The sequence below is a fragment of the Poecilia latipinna genome, unplaced genomic scaffold (assembly GCF_001443285.1).
Source record: "Poecilia latipinna isolate Pla-1442-1.1 unplaced genomic scaffold, P_latipinna-1.0 Scaffold284, whole genome shotgun sequence".
NCBI classification, from domain to species: Eukaryota; Metazoa; Chordata; class Actinopteri; order Cyprinodontiformes; family Poeciliidae; genus Poecilia; species Poecilia latipinna.
Window position 1 is genome coordinate 173,134 of NW_015112900.1, and position 10,147 is coordinate 183,280.

General features: G+C 38.9%; 2 protein-coding genes across 2 annotated transcripts in view; both read right to left on the bottom strand.

Moving 5' to 3' along the window:
• The window catches only part of LOC106948374 (uncharacterized), a 17,293-nt gene extending 15,774 nt beyond the window's left edge, over positions 1–1,519 (bottom strand). The window contains exons 1-3 of the mRNA XM_015033992.1: positions 1,319–1,519; positions 895–1,221; positions 513–782 (exon numbers count right to left, since the gene is read on the bottom strand). Coding sequence (XP_014889478.1) covers positions 513–782; positions 895–1,221; positions 1,319–1,379 — 658 coding nt within the window. The 5' untranslated portion in view covers positions 1,380–1,519. The remainder of the gene's footprint in view (positions 1–512; positions 783–894; positions 1,222–1,318) is intronic.
• Positions 1,520–2,901: 1,382 nt separating this feature from the next.
• On the bottom strand, positions 2,902–6,058 carry LOC106948361 (uncharacterized). Its single transcript, XM_015033976.1, has 7 exons — positions 5,796–6,058; positions 5,393–5,713; positions 5,016–5,291; positions 4,418–4,450; positions 4,224–4,319; positions 4,117–4,145; positions 2,902–3,311 (listed from the first exon to the last, which is right to left on the bottom strand). The coding sequence occupies exons 1-7, from the start codon at positions 5,854–5,856 to the stop codon at positions 3,231–3,233; spliced, it is 897 nt and encodes a 298-aa protein (XP_014889462.1). The 5' UTR covers positions 5,857–6,058; the 3' UTR covers positions 2,902–3,230.
• Positions 6,059–10,147: the final 4,089 nt, after the last annotated feature.

Genomic DNA, 10,147 nt, shown 5'->3' on the forward strand with positions numbered 1-10,147 from the left:
TTAAAACATTCATTTTTTACTAATTTAAGCAGCAATATACTAATTTAAATATGTAGTTATTATACTTACCAGGTTTTCTAATGTTGTGTTTTATTTCCTAAAAACAAAATGATAGATTTTATTTGAGCTTCAAAAGAAAAATTCTTTGTATCCCAGTAGGTTTAATGGATTAAGCTTCGTTTTTGAACGTTCTCACCTTTAGTTTTCAACCACAGGTTGAGAATAACAACCGATATGACGAGAGCTGCTAAACCCACAGACACAACGATCCATCTCAACAAACTGGAAGGATCTGAAAGCAGGAAAATAACATTTCCTCTTTATTCTGAATTAGAACATAATTAGGTTCCCAGGATTGATAGAATAAAACTCTACCTTTATGTATCACTTCATTGTTGCTCCCTGCAGATGTCCAGTGATGTGGTGTTGACTGAGTCGCCTCTAGTTCAAAGAAAACAACAGTAAAAAGCTGCTTCCTGTTAACTTACAGCAGTGGAAACTCACTTCCTTACCTGAAACCTGAGGACTGACAGGAAACAGCTCAACTGCTTCAGTGACTGAGTTTGTGACATTACATGTTAGAAAAGGATAAATCTCTAATTTCTGATGAAGGTGGGATGTTGGAAATGTCACAGTGGCCGAGCAGGAATGTGGGTATATCACCATATATGAGGGTTTTTCCCCTTTCCCCTCATAAAGCCACTTCACCTCATGTAGACAGGCATCATATTCCAACACAGAGCAGAACAAAATGACGTTTTCTGGATTTTCCAGCTCAATCACTGGGGAGAACAGAGAGGAGAGGAGATGACAGAAGATTCAGAATCAACTTATCTACTGGAGTACTGTAATATTTCAATTTCAGTTTTTAATTTACATGATGTAAATACTCACTATCGATTATAGACAGATGTGCTACAAAGCGTTGTTTTTGTCCTGATGTGGTCCATTCACAGTCATACTGACCGCCATCATCCTCTGTGACGTTGTATAGATGCAGAGAACCGTTTGCTGTAACACTCAGTCTGTCTGACATGGTTTTTATCTCCATGTGAGAATTTGGCAGTTCAACCAGTGTTGTTTCTTTCCTGTCCCTCCGATTCCTGAAGATCCAGAGAGTTTGATCAGATTTATCTTCAGTGTCTGTCCTGTTTCCACACGGCATGGTGACTTCACTCCCCACCCTGACTGTGTGGTTGGTTGACTGGCTCTCAGATTGTGCTGTTAAAATGGGAAATTAAATGTTCAAATAGTAACATGTAATGACTCATTTAAATGTATACAGATAAAGTAAAATATGGTTGTTTTAGTTACTAACCTTTAGACAGAAGTATCAGCGTCAGAAGAAAAGAAATGTTAATGTGTCCAAAGGCAGCCATTTTGCTCTTTTTCCTCCTTCTGTCAGTTATTTTCACAAATGTTTCCGTCTCTAATGTGGTTTCCTCTCAAACATTCACTCCCTTTTTAGTGGCCTAATTTCCTCTCTGGTATTTTTCGTCTCTTTTAATTAGTTCAAATAGTTGCAGAGGTTGATCTATGAATTATGTTGTCACTAGAAGAGAGAACAAATAAATATAACTTATGTCAAAGGCATTTTTTGTCAGTATTTTTGCTCTGACGCGTAACCTTGATCAGCAACAGAACCGAGGAAAGAGACGATGTAAATATTCTTTCTGTATTTAGAAGTAATTGTAAGAGTGAGGAATAAACTCACCTGCCAGAATTATTCTCCTGATGTTCGCTGAAAAAGTAATATTACCGAACGCAACCAAGACGTTTCTCCTCTGAGGTCTGTTTCTTCCTTATTTGAACTTTCAGGTAATTTTTTTCCTGAAAACTGAAGGGGAAGTGTTATTCTGAGAATGTGACAGCAGCAGTAGAGGAGATATGTCAGCAGCATTTGTGGTTAACACATTGATTGATGTCATTAAGGTTTCCATGACGACTCACCAGGATGGTATTCACTACCTTTTATCTGATTGGTCAGATTAGGTCACAAAATGCACATCAAAATACATATTCTGGGTTAAAACTGGGTTTGTAGTTGGTTCTGTTTGACGTCTTTTCTCTCTCATTATGACCAATGATGAGACTTATGCACTTCAAAAAGTGCATAGCAACAAAAGAACATTAGGATAATGTTTATTAAATTAACGTTTCTGTTCCTTAGTAATTCAATTAAACAATAAAATTGAACTAAAATCAGTAGACTGGAATTAAGAAATGCCCTTTAGTTCCAAAGGACCAGCATTTTATAAGTTACATGCTGTAAGCTGCTTACAGATGCAAAATATGAATGCAGAAAATGTTGACAGCTGACAGAAGTGGAACTGATTGTCGTCTCCCTTTAGCACATCTTCTGAAACCAGTCAGGCCATTTCGCTCTTACATTTTCATCAGTGCAACTGCTGCTCACTAAATGTTTTAACTTTTTCAAATGGTGCTCTGTAAAACCAATAGAGATGAAAATCCAGATTAGGTCATCAGTTTCAGACCATGTGGCTCTCGCAGCCATGCTGTGGAAAATCTCACTTCAGTTCTTTGTTCCTCTTTCTAATATGCAGTTTTAGCTTCATCACGTTAACTTTGTTGATCCTTAAACTTATTAATTTGTTTGTGATGGTTGATAATAATGTTGCTGCTGCTTGCAAACCCATTTCAAGAAACATCTCTCACTTGCAAAGCAAATACAACAGCTTTAAACACATTTAACAGCATTTTCTTAGCTTAATTTAGTTATTTGATTCTGGTAAAAAAAATTAAAAAAAAGAGAGACTTTATGCCTGGAAAATACTTTGTGCTTTAATTATGCTTGGTTAGTTTTGTGTTTCATGCCCCTCTTTGGTGAACTTCAGGAAGTTTACAAGATAAATAAAGGATATATGAAAAAATGATTTCAACTTCTCTTTGTAAGGCTTTAATAAATGCAAAAGTTGTGAAGAACAATACAAAAATCAAAGTGTAAAAAGCTGTGAATTTTCAGGTGATGCAAAAATCCACAAAGAAATTATAACAATATTGTGTCAAGATTCTCCAAAACTCTTGTCACGTTTTCCTTCTGGTTCTGCTGCTTTCTGGAAGTTATTTCCTCCACCTTCATCTTCATAAACACTGAGTCCAAACGTTACGGTTCCAGCACAGTTTCAGAAAACATTTCCTCCAGGGAAAGTTTCCAGAGGAGAAATTCCTCACCAGGAGTAAAACATGCAAACCCGAGTTTGGGTTTCTGATTAGTGGAGTCTGTCTGAAGCAGAAAGAACTATAATATTTTCATACATCTCTATACTTTCATCTTCTCTGTTGTCGAGTGTCTGTGGAAACAAAGAACAAAGAATATTAAAACTGAGTGAATTGTATTCAGTTTGTCTGAGTCTGTTACTAATCTCCTGTTTTTGTCTTTTATTTTTATAGATTTTTTTTCTAGGTATTTTATTTCAGTAACCAACTTTCATGTATCACATTGACAAGATATCCAGTGATTTTATTAATAGCTTGTCAGTGGTCATAATGTTATGGCTAACTTCTGTTATTCTGTTGTTAAATTATGCTGATACAATAAAACATTGATGATGTCACAGCTAAAGTTCAGAACACATCTCTACTTGAATATCACTGTCATGATGTGGTATTGTTGTTGGTGAGGAAAACGCTTGTAGGCCCAGGCTGACATAAAGCCAGAGTCCAGGAATCTAGAAACGACGATGACACAGGAAGAACCGAGGAATAAGAGGAGCAGCAAACAGACGACTGACGTGAACTGGTGGTACAAACGACGAGGACAAGGAACAAAGACTCAGAGGGTAATCAGGGAAACGAGACACACCTGGGAACAATCAAGACAACACAGGGGAAAATGGGACTAGACAGAAAGAAACTCAAACTCAACATATGTATAGATAAATAGATAGACCATTGCGAACCACGCTCCATACCAGTAAGTGGCGGTAATGCTACTGTTTGTTGCCAACCGCCAACAAAATCAAGAAGAAGAAGAAGAAACTCAAACTCAAAACACAGAACCTAACAGCCTCAAAGTGAACTGCTACTCTGTAAAAATTAAAATACAATAAACTATTTCTGTACATCTATCATTTCACTGTCCAGTATTAAACTTACAGTGTCTTCATTCGTCTCTGATTTGTTTCCTGAAAGAATAAAAGAGCAGACAGGACTTTAATTTAAAGTATAAAAAACATTTTACTGTGAAATGTGATTGTTCTCACTTTTAGTTTTCGTCAACATGTCAACTGTAACCACAGATAGTATGAGAACTGCCAAACCCACAGACACAATGATTCCTCTCAGCAAGTATGGAAAGTCTAAACAAAGCAAAGATATCATTAGAGACACAGTTAAAGTAAAAGTTAAAGTAAATATCCACACATGAGTGCAGTCAGGCAGAAATGTTTATGTCTACCTTGTTGTTCTGGTGAATTTTTCTTAATTGCATCTGCGGTGATAGAAAAACATGCTGGAGTTAGAATGTGTTCCTTATTGTTTTTGCAACACACAGTTAATAAAAAAAACCTGTATTCCAGCTGATTTAGTTATTTTTGTTATTTTTGACTTGGCTGCAGGAAAACTGGGACAGAGGTAAAACTAAAACTAAAACTGCGGAGAACAAATGCAGTAAACTTGAGTTCAGAATTTCCTTTATTTTGGGAGATTGGTGATCATCTGATACTTGCATGAGAAACCAATCATATGAATCTCTGCAAAGGTCTGAAAATCTGTTTCTGCCTCCTTTTGCTCTGCTGTGAGGCGAGGCTGACAGACAGACCCACCCGCCCTCTGGGTCATGTCTGCATGTGCATGGTTAACAGTAGTCACCCCACTGTGGCCACTAGTGAGCTTATCACCATATTTACAAACTGTTCAGTTAAAAATCGGTACAGTATTGGCCATATTGGAATCAGTGGATTTGGTTTTTTAGCAATAGGTGATTGACCAGAAATCTGCAGGGCTGCAACGCCAGTTCAGAATAACAGAGAGGAGAAGGAAGGCAACAGTCTTACCTGTTTTCTTGACAGGAGGTGGAGGTTTGAAGTGGAAATGTTCCACTTTTTTAGTGTAAGTGTTGGTGACTTTACAGGTCAGAGACTCGTATGGCTTCTGCTGATCCCCCGATGTCGAAAGCGTCATGGTGGCTGAGCAGGAAGGTGGCGAAATTTCAATGTCTGACAATATTTCCTCTGCACCGTCATACAACCACTCCACCACATATCTGCAGTCTTCATACTGCAGCACAGAACAGTTCAAGACGACCTTGTTGTTGACCTTCAGCTCCACCACTGGCAAAGGTTGAAATGTGAGGAAATAAATTGAGACATTAGCATCAAATGTTGTTCTAATCTGTTATTTTAAACTCAGTAAGGTAAATTTGAACACTTACTGTCAATGACGGACAGAAAAATGTCTGCATCGTCTTGTTTTCCTGAGACGTTCTTCCTGCAGGTGTAAAAGCCAACGTCGTCCACTGTGACTGTCTTTATGACCAGAGAGCGGTCTGCTGAAACACTCAGTCTATCAGATCTTCTGGTCACTTTTCTGCTCAGCTCTCTCACCAGGATCTCAGTTTCAGGTGATCTGAAGCCACTGAAGAGCCACTCAGTGGATCCAGCGTCACGCTGATGATCTGATCCGTTCCCACAATGCAAAGTTATTTCATCTCCAGCATTGACCGTGAAGAAGGACGGCTCTCTCCCAGCCACTGCTGTGAAAACATGACAAATAATGTGTAAAATAAAAAGTGCATTCAGTTAAAGTAGAAATCTTCATAATATTCTGATCTTTACCTGTAAACTGAAGCACCAGCATCAGGAATAAAGACATTTGTATCCATCTAACTGCAGCCATTCTGTTTCTCTGTTCTTCTCATGGTCACATCTGCAAATGATTCAGACTACAATGCTTTCAAAATATTGCATTAATGTGGAAATAACATAAGTCTAGTATCACTTCCTCACTGACTTCACCCTGTTTTTTCCCCTCGGAAAGTCTTAGACCACTTTGTTGATGGCAACAGGGTAAAACATGCATGTCTGGGTGAATCGTAGCAAATATGAACAGTAGAGAAAAGTGCCAACTGTTCCATAAGTGATTTTTAAAATCTGATAGACTGCTAGTAAAAAAGCACACATCAGATTATTCACTGTTGTGAGACATGTTGGTTCCTTATTTCCCCCAGATGCAGCTTTATCTGCAGAGGATATTTTAGAACAAGAACACATCAGAGGAAGAGCTGTGATTTGCTTGTGACGTCTAGCACCAAAAACACTTCGATGTGCTTTTAAGTTTCCAACTAAACAGGTTACAGGGGTCAGTTTTTGCTTCCTACACAATCTGCAAATGGTATTCACTCATCTGCTTTCAAACACACAAGAAACAAAAAGGCTTTCCATAAGTTTTTTTTATTATTTTTTTTATCATTCTTCCAAAGCTGTATTTCCAGAGCTGTGAGGTCAGACATGGATGTGGGATGAGAAGACCCAGCACACAGTTTTTTCTCAAATTCAGGGTGTTGTAAAGGGTTAAAGTAAGGTGTGTAAAGGGTTAATGACTGACTGAAAGGTAAAGGGCTTTGGAGTTCTCTGACTTGATAAAGCTTATAATGTAGACCACTGTCAGTCCTGTTTCTGAGTTTCACTTGCAAACATTACAAATGTAGCAAAACTGTTGAAAAACACAATTTCACAGTTGTAATGTTTCCATTAAATAAGAAACTCAAATAAAATCAGGAGTTTGAGTTACTTCAGTTCAAACCTCAGCAGAAACAGCCAGTTATGTCTGATATGTGAAACTTTATTGGAAAAAAATAATAAATGTCATGCCTGTGAGAACAAGAAGCTGCAGTAGACTTGAAACACAGGTAGCGATGTGAGCAAATTACATATAGAATTATAAACCTGATATATGCAGTCATCAGAAAAGCATCAATTAAAAACAATATGTGACCTTTTAATCGTTTTCATTTTAATTGTTAGTTAACTGTAGCATAGAGGCAGTTTGGATCACTGGATACTGCAGAGGAAAAAGGGCCATGTGTAACTGTGCTGTAGATCACAGGAGTATTTTCATCATCATCACCACCAACCTAAAAGAAGCATGAAAACATTGAATAAGACAACTTCCCCGAAGTAATGAACCACCAGGCAGGTTAAACCACTGACCTGAACTTCGGGTTTGGTCTGGTTGGAGTGGCTGATCGAGGCGTAGCAGACGGTTTCCTCAGGATCATCCTGCATACAGAACAACATGGTGCTGAAACTATTTCATTATCATCATCAAAGTAAGAAATCTGAACTCTTTACAGAACTGACTCAATTCTTTCACGTTTTGTCTCCATCTGCTGTCAGGATTTAGAGGATTTTGATCATTTGGCCTCGTTTAGTTTGATCAGATCTAAATACAATGACAACATTCTTAATTATTAAATAGCATTTACTGTCTTATAAGGCTGCTTGATAAAGTTAACATCTACATTAGCTTGCCTGTTTCTTGCACATAAAAACATTGTAACACGACTCTTAGCCAACACATTTTACCAGATAAAATTAATGGATTTCCAAAAGTGCTAATAGGAATATCCATTTTATTTTGTCATGAGTCGCTTAGTTTAATTGTGCAGCTCTTAATGTCGCAGTAAAATAAAAGAAAACTTTTGTTCTTTGGTACAAAACTACTTCAAAGAAAAAAGTTTCTCATTTTAGCATAAACCCCCATGTGGACACATGAAAAACAAAATTATGTCCAGCAAAAGCTACGGACCCTTTGATATGACGCCACACTCCCTGCTCCAAAACAACCTGTGTGCATCAACTCCTGCAAAACCTGTCAAAAACAGTCAGCTGGTAGCTTAACATCACTTTATTTAGTTTATTTCACCATTAAAATGCTCATAAAGTGCTGTGTCGCCATCTTCACAAACAGACAAGGATGCAAAGTTGTCATTTTATCAAAAACCTTTTTATGAGAAAAGATACTGCAGCGATTTAGAGCAGCAATCAGTCATAAGGACGAGCAGGTAAAAAGATTAAAATTCATATACTTAATAAATACGTTTAATAAAAAGCTATTAAATATTGTATTATGGAGAAAACATACATCTAATGTTTAGATTAGAAAAAATGGCTCATCATTTTTTCAAAGGTGAGCCATGCTAGTAAAAGGCCTAAATAGACCTTTGACCTTTGAAGTCTGCTCTGGTGTAAGAGGAAAGGCCATGAAACATGTTCTTTGAACACCGCCCTGAGCCCTGAGCCCCTGGAGGTCCCGGCCCCTGGGCACCGACGTCATGCATGTGAGCAGCCGTCCGCTCCAGAGTTCCCCGAGTTACCTGTGGCTCCGCCCCCCGAGTTTGCTGACACGCCCCCCGAGTTTGCTGTGGCTCCACCCCCCCGACTTACCTGTGCCTCCACCCTCTGAGTTAGCGGACGCACCCCCAGCAACTCCTAGTGCCCTCCAGAGACTCCTGCCGGACCTCCTGCTGGCCCGCCAGACCTGCCTCCTCATCTGTGCTTCCTGCGCCGGCGTCGCCGCCCTCCGCGGCTCAAGCTCTGCCTCCTGTGCCGTGGACGGCCCCCGGACTGTTTTCCTGTGTTTAAGTTCCTGTGTGGATTTAGTTTTGTTTTCTGGACTCTGGCCCTCCTGCCGTCGCCCACCCTGTTGGGTTGTTTTTCGTTTGTTTTTGGACTTTTCTGTTGGGCGTCTGGTAGCCGCCCTTTGAGGAGGGGGTACTGTCATGATCCGTGTTTCTGTGTGTTTATTTTTGAGATTTTCTGTGTTCAGTCCCGTTTTCCTGTAAGTCTCTGTCCTGTCCTCCGCGTTGATTGTTTCCCAGGTGTGTCTCATCCCCTTGATTACCCCGTGTGTATTTAAACCCACCTGTTGTCCTTGTCTCTCGTCGGATCCTTGTCGTATGTCATGTATTGTCCGTTTCCCCGTGCTGTTCTCCGTTGTTCCGTGCTTTGGATTATCAATAAACTCATCATTTTCACCTACCTCTTGGGTCCGCCTGCGTCCACATCCTCACCTCAACAAACCACATTATGACAGAGCTACTGACACAGACTAATAGTCTCAAGCTGAACAAGTAGAAACTAATTCAACCGATGAAGGAAAGTGAGTCAAAGCAGAGGTAATGAGTCATACTGTAGTGACAGTGAATCCTTTCACCCTCTTTCTACAACCTTTCATTCTGCACTCACTCCCTTGAGCCATTTTTAGGAAAAATAAACTAAATCTTGAATTATCACAATTACAGATGTGTATTAAAGTAAATGACTCTTTATACTTACAGTTTTCCCTTTCTTCATTTGCTTAGTTCCTGAAAATATGAAACAAAGATGAGTGTGTCTCAAGTCTCATTCTGAAAGGTTGAAAATAGTTCCACCATTGTGTTTTTATTCACTGAGACCTTTCTCACAGTTCCTCTTTTGGTGAGAACCAACAAGCAGAACTGTAGAAGCTCAAGGCAGCCATTTTGATCTCATCAATGCAAACATAATTATAGACGTGCTGCACAGTTTCACATCCACCATTTTAGCTCTTCTGATGAACAGTCAGTAAAGCATCTGCTCACGTATGCAGGGGTTTGTGTGTTACAGATGGTTCACACTTTACAATAATTTTGAACTGAGATCACTTCTAAGAAGACGCAACTGTGTTGTCATCGATCAAGAGTATGTATTGATTTTAAGCATAAAATTTATAAATTAAACATTAATAAACCAAATAATTTACGCCTGCCACTCATAAAAATATCTTTACAAGTAATGTCAGGAAACTGAATAAACTAATATCATTGATGTTACTGGTGAGACTGTAAAAAGTTTATAGTTTGATTTCTCTCACCTCTTGTTTTCTTCATGTTGATGATCCCCACAGCTGTTATGATGATAGCTGCAGCACCAAATAAAATAATGATGTAACATAATAACTGACCTGTGGAGGATTAAAACCAGTAATTAATCGAGATGGTTTAGAAAAACAGGAGTGGACACTCTGACTGAAATCCATTACCACCTTTAAAGTTGCTGGAATGTGAAGCAGCCGCAGTAGATGTGATGCTGGTTGGAGATATCTTGGTTGATTCAGAGGAGCTGTGCTTTGTTGTTGTTGTTGTTGTTGTTGTTGTTGTAAAAGCTGT

Excerpts from the sequence above, each read along its gene's own strand:
- LOC106948361 (XM_015033976.1), bottom strand. The coding sequence starts at position 5,856 with ATGGCTGCAGTTAGATGGATACAAATGTCTTTATTCCTGATGCTGGTG. Across the intron at positions 5,292-5,392 it reads TTTTCTGTCCGTCATTGACA|TGGTGGAGCTGAAGGTCAAC; the intron begins GTAAGTGTTCAA and ends AACCTTTGCCAG. Across the intron at positions 3,312-4,116 it reads CAGAGACGAATGAAGACACT|ACACTCGACAACAGAGAAGA; the intron begins GTAAGTTTAATA and ends TTGTTTCCACAG.